Source organism: Colletes latitarsis, chromosome 9 (assembly GCF_051014445.1).
Source record: "Colletes latitarsis isolate SP2378_abdomen chromosome 9, iyColLati1, whole genome shotgun sequence".
Classification (NCBI taxonomy): domain Eukaryota; kingdom Metazoa; phylum Arthropoda; class Insecta; order Hymenoptera; family Colletidae; genus Colletes; species Colletes latitarsis.
Window position 1 is genome coordinate 27,288,025 of NC_135142.1, and position 14,748 is coordinate 27,302,772.

The 14,748-nt window shown below is 43.4% G+C and overlaps 2 protein-coding genes across 5 annotated transcripts in view; both read left to right on the plus strand.

Moving 5' to 3' along the window:
- The window catches only part of Hlk (hulk), a 32,755-nt gene that overhangs the window by 12,126 nt on the left and 5,881 nt on the right, over nucleotides 1-14,748 (plus strand). For 2 of the 4 annotated variants that reach the window (XM_076772564.1, XM_076772565.1), the window contains 15 exons: nucleotides 1-144; nucleotides 220-402; nucleotides 518-649; nucleotides 724-1,038; nucleotides 1,124-1,306; nucleotides 1,380-1,511; nucleotides 1,630-1,944; nucleotides 2,007-2,336; nucleotides 2,408-2,728; nucleotides 2,811-2,993; nucleotides 10,302-10,433; nucleotides 10,878-11,201; nucleotides 13,583-13,771; nucleotides 13,855-13,992; nucleotides 14,556-14,660. In XM_076772564.1, coding sequence (XP_076628679.1) covers nucleotides 1-144; nucleotides 220-402; nucleotides 518-649; nucleotides 724-1,038; nucleotides 1,124-1,306; nucleotides 1,380-1,511; nucleotides 1,630-1,944; nucleotides 2,007-2,336; nucleotides 2,408-2,728; nucleotides 2,811-2,993; nucleotides 10,302-10,433; nucleotides 10,878-11,201; nucleotides 13,583-13,771; nucleotides 13,855-13,992; nucleotides 14,556-14,660 — 3,126 coding nt within the window. Of the gene's footprint in view, nucleotides 145-219; nucleotides 403-517; nucleotides 650-723; nucleotides 1,039-1,123; nucleotides 1,307-1,379; nucleotides 1,512-1,629; nucleotides 1,945-2,006; nucleotides 2,337-2,407; nucleotides 2,729-2,810; nucleotides 2,994-10,301; nucleotides 10,434-10,877; nucleotides 11,202-13,582; nucleotides 13,772-13,854; nucleotides 14,033-14,555; nucleotides 14,661-14,748 lie in introns of all 4 variants that reach the window. The other 2 variants (XM_076772566.1, XM_076772568.1) reach the window with 2 other exon arrangements.
- Nucleotides 5,112-9,599, plus strand: LOC143345451 (uncharacterized). The gene is made up of 3 exons (XM_076772584.1): nucleotides 5,112-5,205; nucleotides 6,557-6,868; nucleotides 7,803-9,599. The coding sequence occupies exons 2-3, from the start codon at nucleotides 6,580-6,582 to the stop codon at nucleotides 7,835-7,837; spliced, it is 324 nt and encodes a 107-aa protein (XP_076628699.1). The 5' UTR covers nucleotides 5,112-5,205; nucleotides 6,557-6,579; the 3' UTR covers nucleotides 7,838-9,599.

Sequence of the window (14,748 nt, forward strand, 5' to 3'; positions counted from 1 at the left end):
ATGAGCTCAGCAGAGAGGAGGACGTGCTGGAATGGCTGGTGGCAAACAAGAGCACGGGAGACGAAGAGGACGTGATCGAGGACGTCACCGCGAAGACCCTCCAGACCCTGATCGGGAACATCGACAACTTGGTCGTTCTATTCTGTGAGTAACTTTGTCCCAATCGTTTCGTTCTTATCGCGGTTTTACTTACGATCGACTCTTCTGCGAATTCTTCAGACGATCACGGTGACGAGGACTCGATGCAGGTACTGAACGAGCTGGAGAAGATCGACGATGACTGCGACAAACACGGGATACAGTTCGTGAAGATCGACGACGAGAAGGCGGCGAAGGATTTCGGAATCGATTCAGTCCCGGCGATCGTTTACTTCGAGAAGCAGATACCGAACGTTTACGACGGTAGTTTGCTAAATTGTCCTGTGTTTTAGTAGACAATTGATACAAATTCTCTTGCGTATTATAAGAAAAATAATTGGATTATAGTGTAGGATAAAACGAGATTCCGTGATCGTAGGTGACGTCGAGAACGAGGACGAAATTCTGGAGTGGTTGTTGTCGCAACTGGAGAAGGACGAGATCGAGGACGTCACCGACGAAATGTTGGATCGTCTGATCAAAGACGGGAAGACTCTGGCCGTGCTGTTCTGTAAGTCTATCGACATGGACCGAACGTTCGTTTCGCGAATAATCTCTATAACGCACTTAATGGAAATCCGGCAGACGACAACAACGATCGGAAGTCTCAGAAGATTCTGAATGAATTGGAAAACATCGACGACGAGTGCGATCAGCTCGGGGTTATCTTCGTGAAGATAGACAACGCGGAGGAAGCGAAGGAGTACGGTATCGAGAAGGTTCCCAGCATGCTCTATTTCGAGAAGGGTATACCGACTTTGTACGAGGGCAATTTAGAAGACGAGGAGAAGGTTCTGAAGTGGCTCGAGCAACAGCAGAAGAGCGACCACATCGAGGACATTACCGACGAGATGCTCGACATGGTTATCGAGAAGATGCCACACGTGGCCGTCCTATTTTGTCAGTGATCTATTTACTAAACCTTTGATTGTCGGGTCCGTGCAAAAGTAGACGAAATCTATACGTTTTAACTTTTATTCGACAGACGACAAGGATCAGAAGAAGAGTCAGAAGATCCTCTCCGAACTGGAGAACATCGACGATGATTGCGACCAACACAACATAGCGTTCGTGAAGATCCACGACCTGGACGAGGCCAGGGAATACGGCATCGATAACTTCCCGACGCTGGTGCTCTTCGAGAAAAGAATACCGCACATATACGAAGGTACTTTGCTCGATTACGATCTATCGTGACGCTCGAGATCACTGGAAATAAAAAAAGAGTCCTGGCTTCGCAGGGGACCTGATGAACGAGGATCAGCTGCTAGGTTGGTTACTGCATCAGAAGAAGCATACCGAGATACCGGAAGTGACGGACGAGATGATGGAGAAGCTAATTGAGACCTCACCGTACTTGGCAGTCCTGTTTTGTAAGCGATCGATTCGTCTTTCTACCTCCTTTTAACATTCTTCCACTGTTACCGGTTAGGTAGGTGCTGTTGGTCGATCGCGAGCAAAAACGAGACACGAATTGATCCCTTTTCGTAGACGACAAGGACGACAAGCAGGACATACGCATCCTGAACGAGCTGGAGAACATCGACGACGAGCTGGAGAAGGAAGGGATCGTGATCATTCGAATGGACAACGACGCCGAGGCGAAGGAGTACGGTATAGATCATCTGCCGACTTTGGTCTACTTCGAGAACAAGATACCAGCCATTTACGAGGGAGATCTCTTGAACGAGGACGAGGTGCTCGAGTGGCTCGTCGAGCAGAAGAATACCGCCACCATCGAGGAGGTCACCGATGAGATTTTGTCCGATCTGATCGAAGAACACGAATACGTTGTCGCGTTTTTCAGTGAGTACATACCTCCCAGGAAACGAAACTCGCGAATAACAATCTTTTTCGTTGTCCATCAGGCGGAGACTGTGACGACGGAGACGAGTGCGACAAAGTGCTCGAGGAACTCGAAAACATAGACGACGAGCTGGACGAGACCGGTATTATCTTCGTCACAACAGAAGACACTGGCTTCGCGAAAAAACACGGGATCAAGAGCTTCCCCACCTTGGCGTTCTTCAGAAACAAGGAGCCATTGATCTTCAAGGGCGACATCGAAGACGAAGACGAAGTACTGTCGTGGATCACCGACGAAGACACCCTCGAAATCCCAGGAAAGATCGAGGAAGTGAATGGCAAAATGTTGGAAAACATACTCGAGGAGAACGATTACATCGTCGTCTTCTTCTGTGAGTGCATTTTTATTTCGTTAAAAAGGGTTATTTAAAGGGTCGTCTACTTGAACGGTTTCGTGATGCAGACAAAGAAGGTGACAAGAAGAGCCAGAAAATCCTACAGGAACTCGAGAACATCGACGACGAGTGCGAGGAGAAGGACATTGATTTCGTGAAGATCTCCGACGAGGGGATCGAGAAGGAATACGATCTACCTGGTCTACCAGCGTTGGCGTTCTATAGACACAAATTCCGCCAGGTCTATAACGGTGACATGATGCACGAGGAAGCCATATTGGAATGGATCCTAGATCTTCGTACTCAAACCCCAGACGTGATCGAAAGCGTCGACAGAAAGACGCTGCAGGTGCTGATCAACGACGTCGAGCATCTAGCTGTATTCTTTTGTAAGTTTATTTAACGTATTCCCATTCGTACAAGTTCGATGCGTTTCATAGCACTCTGTTACGATAATATTTTATTCGACAGACGACGATAAATGCGAAACGTGCCCCGAGATTCTCGAGGAGCTAGAAACCATTGATGATGACACAGACAAACACGGTATTCAGTTCGTTAAGTCGAACGACGCAAAATTAGCCGCCGAAATCGGCGTGTTTTCGTTTCCGGCTCTCGTTTATTACGAGACTGGCGTCCCCATCATGTACGACGGTAAGTCTCGAATGCTTCTTCCTTCGTCTAGATCATCTTTGTTTCTTTACGCAAGATATTTCTAATTTTACTCAGTCGTCGAAGGAAACAAAGACCATCAAAATTTCTGCTTTGTTACTCCTAACAGAGATCCTCCTCTTTGCATTGTTCTTCTTTGAATCGAAAATTCTGTCGGGAAAGTTCCTAACCACAAATCGATGACCGGTAAATCTTTTAATAAATAGACAAACTTGAATATTAACTCAAAGTACAAAAAAAGATATCACTTGTACGCTGCTGGCCAATGTTGCACGTTCTATCGTTTTTGGCACGTTTACTGTCGCATTTGAACGAAATAAACGAATCGACAATGTACCGAGCGTACAATTTTGGTTAGCAGTGTACGAACGTTTTTAACATAACACGTTAAAGAAGGAAGAACAACTGGTCGTCTTTCACCTAGGACCCCCAGCACCAAAACCTGGCAAACCCCTTAAAAAATATCTAAACCCCCCTCCAACAATGATCTCGGTACACCGAACAAACTCAGTTGATCCTGATATGCGTGTGTGCCTTTTGTAGGTAATCTTAAGAACGAGGAGAGAGTTCTGGAATGGCTAATCGAACAGAAAAGTAAGGAGATTTCTAGGATGATGATTATTATTACTGGTGTACTGTTCTTTGTGACGTTAATCTCGGTCGTAACCATACCACCAGGCTACGAGTATAGTACTCGCGCCGTGGTGATCACCCCGATCACTCTACCGCAGCCGCGATCACCGTGATCGCGCATAGAGAAATTAAAAACGCAATGTTAGTTCACTATTTTTATTTTTTTTTTTGCAACCTCGCATGCTTGAAATCGGAAGAGGATCGGCGGTGAATGGAAATATCAAACGGAACATTGCTCGATTCGGAACAACACAAAAAGAACAAGAGCAAAGAATTAAAACAAAAAAAAAACAAAAAAAAAAAAGAAAGATCTCACAAAGCTCGGTGAAAAACGTTCATGATCTAGCTTCTAACCGATGCGCGCGCGCAATATCGCTCTCGCCACTGACCCGTTCACATTGCATTTAAAACAATTACTATGCGAGCTTACATTCTCTTTTGCTCTCTTTTGCACTTTCTCTATTTTCTATCTCTGTTTTTTATACATTTTTACTATCGCTATCGCGCAGCCATCTTACTGCAATAATACTCTACAGCGGTTCGGATCATCCGTCTTAATTACACGCGTGAAAAATAAATAGACGAATCGTAGAGCGTATAGCTACTGTCTAGCAAAAATCGGACACTCGCGAGGCTTCTCTATCGCGTGGCATTCGAGAACGCGATGTTTTTAACGATTTTTGTGCTGCAAGATCTTTCTTTTCGTCGCGAGACGATCCCGTCAGGCGCGCGGAAAACGCAGGGAAACGCTGCTTTTTAATATTCAAGATAAATATGGAACAAGGCACGATCAAACCGGTATGGGTTTAGAGATTGTCGCAGTTTCTTTGCAATTTTCCTCCGTGCAGGATCGCTCGCGACAGAATGGCCCAAAATGTGAACATCGCGGATGTGCAATGCCAAGATAATCACGCGGAGCACCTATGTATTCTTTTTTTTTTTTTTTCATCCATACGCAACTCTATATATTTGTGTATATGTACACGTGTTGAAGTCACCCGTTCCGGGAACGATATCGATTATTCGTACATGTTCACTGTGATGCGTCAATAATATGTCCATTTTGATAAGTACATGCATGCTAACCCTTTGGACCGAGGCCGTATCGATCACAAAAAACGTAGGTACACGCTCTTATTTTCGTTCGCGCTGAATATTATCGATAACCCTGTTAATATGCAGGTAATAATGATGATGATGATGATAATGATGATGATGATGATGATGATGATGATGATGATGATGATGATGATGATAATGATGATGATGATGATGATGACGATGATGATGATGATGATGAAGATGATGAAGATGATGACGACGACGACGATGAAGATGATGACGATGACGATGACGATGACGACGACGACGACGACAATACTGACGAAGACGACGACGATGACGACGACGATGATGACGACGATGACGACGATGAAGATGATGATGATGATGATGACGATGACGACGGAGGAAAAAATAAGAAAGTGAATAAAGCCCTGAAGAAAATCCTGGACAAAGGTAAAGGTCCGACGACAACCCAGGAAGCCGAAGAGGAGTTCACGTGAGAGATCGAAGTGTGACGGGCTTTGTGTTGCGCGAAAGAACAAACAAAAAAAAATACCAAAGAAAGCAATAATACCACAATGACATCCCCGCAGAAACAAAACGTAGAGATGTGTATACCAGTAGAGCAAATTCGAACTGACTTGTAACGAATAGTCTAAACGAATTTATGGCTGTCCGCTCACCGCTCACGGTCGAGACGGAGAGACCGTAGGGCTATACCTGCATGATGAATTAACATTTTTGTTTCTACTCCTCCCCACTCACTAAATGGAATACTCCCGAGTCTTCCTGTCTGTCGTCGACGCCCCTAAAATTCTTCTACACTTCCCCCTGTTCTCACGATTTGCATGCTTACCTTTGTGACAATCTGCCCGCCCACGACCCCACCCCCGCCCTCGATGGAGCTACGGCGGTTCGCGTGAATGCAGTTCTTCATAAATTGATGACAAAGATTTGAAGTTTGGAACCTAGCGTTAAATATCTCATTCGTATGCGTTAAATGGGAAGAAAGTACTGCATGAAAATAGAGGACGCGTAGCTCCACGAGTTCTCGATCGCACTTTTATCCAAATAATAACAACTATTTCTCCAAAGCGAGCCGATGGTTCCTGTTGTAGTTGACAGCTGTCGTCTGCAGCGAGTTCCGAGTCGAAGAGAATCGGACTGGCCTCCGCTCGAAAGAGCGAGGATGATAAATCGGTAGTGGTTCGATTCCGTCGTCCGATAACGCGATCAAACGTTAATCGATTAATCACGGGATCGTGCGATCTCGATTAAACACCGAGTGTTTCGTATAATATTGGCCGTGAAACGAAAACGTATCCTAAGTAGCTCGAGCAAGGGAGAAATAAATTCGAATTTAGAGAAGGTAATTATCGATTGCGTTACGAGGGGAACAATCTCTGTTCTCGACGCGGTACGATAAAGATATTTTCGGTGGAGGCTGGTCCACGCGAGAAGTATGACTTCCCTAAAAGAGTCGTCGACTCGCCGCGAGATGATCTCGTCTGTCGTAAAATATGCACGTTTGGCTTTTGCTGCGCAATTGGGGTTGGAGTGAAACTATTCTCTCTGCACTAGTAACGTCAAAGATCTCACGAGTCAATCTATCCGTCTCTTCGTAGCTCTTTTTTATTTGTTTTTTTTTATTTATCTATGTTTACTCTATCTCCGTTTGCCTCTCTTTTGAAACACTCTGCACTTTGATTTTTTTTTTTCCCCCGTTGACTCGTGAAGAGACGAATCGATCAGCCTGTAGGCTAGCCAATTCTGATTTCAAGTTTCTCTCTATCATTCTGTCTGAATCTCTCTCTGTATCTGACTCGTTGTATATTTGCTTACTGCAGGCGACGGCTGTTTCTACATCGGCATGGGAGGTAAAAGCGCGAAACCCAAGATTCCCTCCTATGAGCCCTACCAGTGCTGTCCTGCCAAGGTCGCTCACGGCACCAAGGTCGCCAAGGCCACCAAAATCAGTCCGACGACCAAGGACAAGGGCAAAGCACACGGTGCTGAGAGGTCGGACAAGCTGGGATTGCCGGCCCTGAAGCCGATTAACAAGCTCACGGCCAAGGACAGCAGAAAGACCGCGACGGTATCATCTGGAGTTAGCAAAACCGGCGGCAACCAGAAGGCTAAGAAGGGATTCTTCGGAACCGGTAAATATTTCAACTGGCTGTGGTAATTGACTGCGGGGTTAAATCACTGCCCACGCGCTACCCACCCGAACACGACGGAGAAGAACTAATCGTTGATAGTAAACTGTCCATGGACACTGTTCTGCCACCGTCACGAAAATAAACGTGTCTTAGAAAGCTATCGAGAGAAGATAACACGACCAGGATGCCGAACAGTCGCGCGACGCGGTGGGCAGTGATTTAATTAGCACCGTTAGGGGAAGACGTAGAAGGTTAGTCATAGAACCAGTGACAAGTCAAGAGGGGCTGGACGAAAGATGAATGAAAACTCAGCCGGCTGACGAATCGTCTTCGTATCTCGAATACAGGTGTCTCGCGCGGTCCATGAAGAGAATCGCTGCAAGTTCTGGATGAGCAAGACGATCCAAGACACTGCTATGTGGAAGCCGGTGGCTGGGTCCTCGGATTATCTCGGAATCGTCGGGATCGTTAACAGTTTCGCGAGAGTCTAGCTTTTAACACGATCGATCGTTGCGAATCTTGTCGAGCGATCGCGCCGGATACACGTAAATGTTAAACGACTCGACGGGGAGCTATAATCGGAAACGACTGTCTTCGCCCCTTAACGTTCACGTTGCAGTTCGAATATCTTTAGATTTACGACGGTCGAGAGAACGTTATAGCTCCGACGCGACGTACACCGACTCCCATCCCATCTTCCTGCTACAATGTGTGTGTCTGTCCAAGAACCTTGTAATCGTCGATCGAATCCGTAATAATTCCACTCGACGCGATTCAACTATACATGTCCGGCTCTGAAGAAAGGGGAAACTAAACGAAGAATGTAACTAACGGTCTAAAAAAACAAAAAAAAAAAAAAAAAAAAAAAGAATGGATCGTGAGGATAGAGTTTTTCTCCCACTGAGAGTTGTGTCGGGGTTGTGGCCTGTTGCAGTTGTGGCCGGACTCCCGTACATCATGAAAGTCTAAATATTGAGGAGAACCGACGCGTGCCGGAGACGGAGGACGAAACGGGAGAACAGAGAACCGACGAATCGAAGCCGAGAGAGCCAAGTCAAGGCAGAATCATTCGACGATTTCGTCTGTCCACCGAGAGCTAAAGAACTGAACCGAGAGACTTGTAAACGTTTCGTTCGTCGAACGATCTTGTTCCTGAAAGTACATCGTGTCATCGTCATATTAATCGTAATCTTCGTCATCGAACCATCAACATTATCGTCACAGTCATCTATCTATCTCCGTCGCGATACTAAATACATATCGTCACCGCGAGAACGTCGCGTATCATCCAACGATCATGCGCCCCCTACCCCTGCCACCCCCGCGCCATTTATCGTTTCTTCTTTTTTTAAGGAAATTAAATACCCCTCGAGACAGTTGCCGAATTCGTGTCTGGTGTTTCTATATAAACGCGTAACCATACTGACTCACGACCTTGAACAACGTTCCCCGGTTTGAAATATAGTCATACATGCATTTCTTGCTACGAACAGATCAAAAATATTGTTCATCGATTCGTTCTTGTGGATCGTCAACGTCGCGACGACGCCGGTACCGCTGTTTCGTTGCATTTTCGAGAACTCTCGTCGACGATGACGGGGGAGGTAGTCGTTTTTGTGATGTCCCATTTAGATTTTCGCGGTACAGGTTGTGTAGCGACGTTCGCGAAAAATTTATTTTACTCTCGATCGAACGTTTTAACCCTGGGAAATATTGCGAGATCGCTAACCAACACTTTTGCCAGTCACACGCCAGGGTTAAAGCAAACGGATTCATGTCTATATAATTCCTTAATCAATCTGCAGATCTCTCAGAGTATGTTTATGTCAATTTAAACACGCGCAAGACCGTGTTGATCGCGAACGAACGATGGATGTTTCTCAATTTCGTTTCAAAGCATCGGGTTTCGTAGGAAACTTGCCATCGATAAGATATAGAACACTTTCGATTGTATTTATATAAAACGATTGATCTCCCACGAACATGAAACATAACATCCATATCAACACACGCGAGTCATTTTCTAGCGCTACTTTAATCGTGGCGATCGACATAAATATACCCTCAATTCCTCAACGATAAAACGTCGAGGAACACGTGCGTTTCTTATCACGCCCGCTACCACTAATCGCTTTTATCGCTTATTGGGCCGCACGAGCCAGCACTAAAACATGAAAAACTAAAAAAATAAAACACAAAAAAAAAAATAAAAAAAAAAAAAGATCGAAACGTCTTGTTCTTTTTATCTTTTTTCGAACGGTTCGCGTGGACCCGACGAGAAAGAGGAAACGCAAGAAACGCTCACCCGTTTATTTATTTATTTATTTATTTATTTATACGAGTATTTTATTCGTTGATTTCTGTACACGCTACCACGTTTCATCAACCGAATGTGCCGATAATCTGTACTCGTGTTACGGTCACTGATACATGGGCGCGATAATTAATTCGATCGATTCGATCGTTAAAACCACCCATTTTATACTTTGAGAACGTTAGATGGATCGAAGTAAATTTCGAAGTGAGCTCATTGGCAATTTCGCGCACAGTAAAAGAAGGAATTTAATTATTGCGCTGCGTCTGTGATCATGATTATCGGGCATGAATTGTTTATTGCTCGTGGACGTTTGCGCATTACTCTGCCGATATAAGCCGCCGAACGGCGTCCTCGTTAATCGCATAAGAGCAACATGTACGATAATAAACTCGATAATAAATATGTTTCCTAGTACCAATTAGTATCCTTTGTATTTGCTTCGCCCGTCACTGCTAATGGTAGATAGAGTAATTCCACCCCGTATCGCCTGTAATTTCTCCAAAAACTCATGCAGAGTTCGATGAAAAAGATCATGCTCCATTGTACGAACCCCCATTATCTTCATCGTCATAATACCGATCGGACTATTAGATCCTAGACGATGCCAACCGAAGGCTCGTTAGAAATTTGATTTGATGTTTCTTATCGAACATTACACTTTAAATACACATTCACGATACTGGGGTCACACTGTCATAATCGTGGGAAAATTTAACGCCAGTTTATAACGAGACATTTTGCTTAACCTCGATCTTTGGGTTTCAAGAAAGCAGCACGATCCGATATCCGTGTCGCAACGCAAACGATCTACGATTCTAGACAAAGTGTAATTGCAATTGTGACCCAGTAGATAGAGTGGCTCGCGAATAATCGCGCGATACGTCGAGTTCCAGAGCGGGGTAAGTTCCTTTCAGCATCCAGAAATCTCCAGGACTCGTTCGACCTCGAGGTCGAATCGAATAGCCATTCCAGATCGTTAATGACCGAATCTTACTTAACAAAGAAGCGTCAAGAAATATCCCCATTAACAGACCCTTCTTGAAAAATTATTATTCGTTAGACAGAATGGGTTTAAATAGAATTAGAGTACATTCGAGCAACGTTACGATAACTTAGGTAATCTGCTCGACGAGAGCGAGGTGCTCGATTGGATGGTGAAGCAGAAGACGGACGAGAGCATCGAAGAGATCGATCGTGACACCCTCGCCACGTATATCGAGACCAAAGAATTCCTGGCTGTCATTTTCTGTAAGAAATCATTCATTTTCTCGATGAAAACGTAACGCGAGAGTCAGATATCCTTCGCAGTAAGTCGACCTATTCGTAAACCACGGTTTTTCTATTTGAAATTCACACGGGGTAAGTAAAGATACGATTACACATTCGACTAAACAAGATTCTAACGATTCATAGATCCGCTAATAAAGTATCACAGACTATTGCGAAAGTAAAACTAGTTTCTTTCTAACCATGATTCATCGTTCATGAAAGCAAATTCGCCCCTTAAGTGACCGATCTTTAGTCATTTTTTAAGTAGACTCGCGTGTTTTGAGAGAACAGCGTCCGCTATATTATATTTACATGAGTAATCGCCCCCCTCCCTCCTATTTGAAACGAAAAATAGACGAATGGACACTTAAGGGGTTCCTAGCGAGTAATTTCGAAACGAAAGGGAATATCTCGATCCCGTAGACAAGGAGGAAGATCCAGAGAGTCCCAGAGTGCTCAGGCACGTCGAGTTGATCGACGACGAAGCTGCCGAGTACGGAATAAAGATCGTCAGGATGAAGGATCGACTTATGGCGAAGAAGTACGGGTTTAGGAATCCGCCGGGTATCACGTACTTCCGGAAGGGCAAAAACATCAACTACGACGGGGACATCGACGACGAGGAGGAAATCCTCGATTGGCTGACGAACCCCGAGAACATGGAGCTCACCGATCACATCGAACGTATCAATAAGAAGATGTTCCAGAAGATACGACAGACGACCGATTATCTGGCTGTGTTCTTCTGTGAGTATCGAGCCCGATGATTTCGGTTCCAATCATCAGGGTAGGCTGGTCTTAAAGGAGGGTGTTAAGAAATGCCCATTTTTGGCATCGCCTGGAAATGAAAAATTCATGCAGGGTCTGTTAGAGTGTCTCCCAAAGAACAAAAAATGTCAAAAATACGTTTGAAGTATGAATGTAATGATAATGGAACTTACGTATATTTTACCGTCTTCGAAATAAGTAGTAAGGGACTCAGCAGGCAGATGAATTGAAGCTTGAAATCGAGCAAATCCGAAGTACCATATAATCATGGTTACATGGGAACAGCACCCAACAACGCGTGCTCCGACCTCGTCGAGTAAGTGCTGAAAGTTTTGGGTGAAAAAAAAGACTTTCGAATCGTCTTGGAAAAATTATTTTTAGTTGCAGGGGTCAATTGCAAGCATTTTTGGTCAACAGACATACCCCCGAAATCCTACTCAGTTTCGAGAAAAAAATTCATTACCGAAAATTTCATGTCTGACCATAGCGTTGATATGTTTCACTGAATTTTCATGTGAATCTTTAAAACGTCATAACTTCTGAACGGATTGGACGATTTTAATGTTTAAAAAAGCAAACTACGCGTATTTTGGTGGAGAATATGTAGAAATCGCAAAAATATTCGTAAAGTTGGTCCTTGACCCCGCAAAATGAGAAAAACCCCATAAAAATGGTCCAATTTTCAAACAGCCATAACTCCCACAATAGTAAATATATTTTAATGAAACTTTTTTCTGAAGTAGAGCTCATGAGTACCTACAAAAAAGTATTAGACAATTTTTCTGTAGGGCGTCAAACAAAATTACTAAAAATGAAAAAGGAATTTTTAAGAAAATCGACTTAAATTTTTCGACGAAAAAAAAAATTTTTAATTAATTCTGAAAAAATTATTTTCGGTTGCGGGGGTCAATTGCAATCATTTTTGGTGAATAGACATACCCTCGAAATCTTGCACATTTTCGAGAAAAAAAATTCCTTACTGAAAATATAATCTGAGTCTTCAAATGTCCGCTCGAATTTTCATGCAAATCTTTAAAACGTCATAACTTCTGAACGGATTGGACGATTTTAATGTTTAAAAAAGCAAACGACGCGTATTTTGGTCAAGAATATGTAGAAATTTTAATAATATTGAAAAAGTTGCTCCTTGACCCCGTAAAGTTAGAAAACCCCCATAAAAATGGTCCAATCTTCGAACGGCCATAACTCCCACAATAGTGAATATATTTTAATGAAACTTTTTTCTGAAGTAGAGCTCATGGGTACCCACAAAAAAGTATTAGACAATTTTTCTGTAGGGCGTCAAACAAAATTACTAAAAATGAAAAAGGAATTTTTAAGAAAATCGACTTAAATTTTTCGACGAAAAAAAAAATTTTTAATTAATTCTGAAAAAATTATTTTCGGTTGCGGGGGTCAATTGCAATCATTTTTGGTGAATAGACATACCCCCGAAATCTTGCACATTTTCGAGAAAAAAATTCCTTACTGAAAATATAATCTGAGTCTTCAAATGTCCGCTCGAATTTTCATGCAAGTCTTTAAAACGTCATAACTTCTGAACGGATTGGACGATTTTAATGTTTAAAAAAGCAAACGACGCGTATTTTGGTCAAGAATATGTAGAAATTTTAATAATATTGAAAAAGTTGCTCCTTGACCCCGTAAAGTTAGAAAACCCCCATAAAAATGGTCCAATCTTCGAACGGCCATAACTCCCACAATAGTGAATATATTTTAATGAAACTTTTTTCTGAAGTAGAGCTCATGGGTACCTACAAAAAAGTATTAGACAACTTTTCTGTAGGGCGTCAAACAAAATTACTAAAAATGAAAAAGGAATTTTTAAGAAAATCGACTTAAATTTTTCGACGAAAAAAAAAATTTTTAATTAATTCTGAAAAAATTATTTTCGGTTTGGGGGGTCAATTACAATCATTTTTGGTCAATAGACATACCTCCGAAATCCTGCGCATTTTCGAGAAAAAAATTCAGAACGAGCGAAACTTTAAACGTTAATAACTTTTTAACAAAGCCTCCATCAACAAATTGATATTCTTGATTTTCGTCTTGTTTTGGACTCTAGAATCTCCTATTAAAATTTTTTCCTGTATACGTAAGTTCCATTATCATCATATTCATACTTTGAACGTATTTTTGACAACTTTCCCATCGTTTCACGGGAAAGCGATAAGGACATTTTTTGTTCCTTGGGAGCCACTCTAAAGGACCCTGCATGAATTTTTCATTTCCAGGCGATGCCAAAATTGGACTCTTGGTAAAATGCATACTTTATTAAAATGAGATACACAAAACGAGACTCTCGAGCGTGTCGAACGCGGTGGCGCGCGTATGTTTAGACAGCAACGACTGCAAACAGTGTGGCAGGGTGCTGATAGAGATCGAGCACATCGACGACGAGGCCGACGGAGCGGGAATAAAGTTCGTGAAAATCGACGACAAACAGTTGGCCAAGCAGTACGGTGTTTTCGCCCTGCCCGCCATATTGTTCTTTAAGATGTCCTCGAAGGAGCCAGTTATTTACGCAGGTATCGTCCTCGTTTAAAACGAAATCGTTGCTACGACAGCGATGATTGGAATCTAATCGATTCGTTTGGTTGCTCGGCCAAAGGTGATTTGTACGACGAGGAACAAATTCTGCAGTGGTTGATGACGCAGAAGGATCCCTCCGGAGAGGTAATCGAGGATCTGGAAGGGGAGGATCTTCTAAATTTGATAAGAGAATCGGAATCGTTGGCGGTATACTTCTGTAAGTCTGACAGTCCTTCAGTCGCGGTCAGCTGCCAAGCAGGAATGTATCACTAGCCTGTTGCGTATCACTATACTCCCGCTCTTTCCACATTTATTTGCGACCCACCTCCCTCCCGTTAATCTTCTTCGTACATGTTATTCGGGACATTGACAATCGAATCGTTCAAATACTTCCGATAGACACCCTTTCTCCTCCTTTTCGCCTCTGTCGATTATTTTTTTTACTGAGCAAAGGTAACTGCTGACCACGGCCAGCAACACGCCTGCGTATATTAATTCCTGCTTTGGAAGCAACGGTGTCGAGTAACAACTACGCGAATTCTCGAACGAGACTTAAACTGTTGTACATTGTAGATACTTACGCAAACCGTCGTTTCGTGTTGCGCTTTCTCGTGGAGCTTGATGTGTCGCAATGATTAACCGAATTACTCGTCTCGTACTGTCTCCGTTCTGTCTCGTTGCAATACACGTTTATTCGTGATCAGTTGCTATCGGCCACTGTCTTTAAATCTGTCCTGTCCGCACGTCCGAGGCTGTACACGTTGTCTGCTAATGCCGCAGGGAACAGAACGCTTTGCGACTTGTGTCAGGCAAAATACCAACGCAAGCAGGGCCGCCACAAGGAACGCAGGATCGTCGAGCACGAGGCGACCGAGGAACTCGATGGTACACGTGAACACAGAAAGATTTGCAAACCTGGTTTCCTCTCTTCGCCGTTACTTTAGACACTATGTTCCAGATAGTTCATCCAGCG

Coding starts and splice junctions, on each gene's coding strand:
- LOC143345451 (XM_076772584.1), top strand. CDS start 6,580: ATGGGAGGTAAAAGCGCGAAACCCAAGATTCCCTCCTATGAGCCCTAC. Junction 6,869..7,802: donor GAAGGGATTCTTCGGAACCG/GTAAATATTTCA, acceptor GGCCTGTTGCAG/TTGTGGCCGGACTCCCGTAC.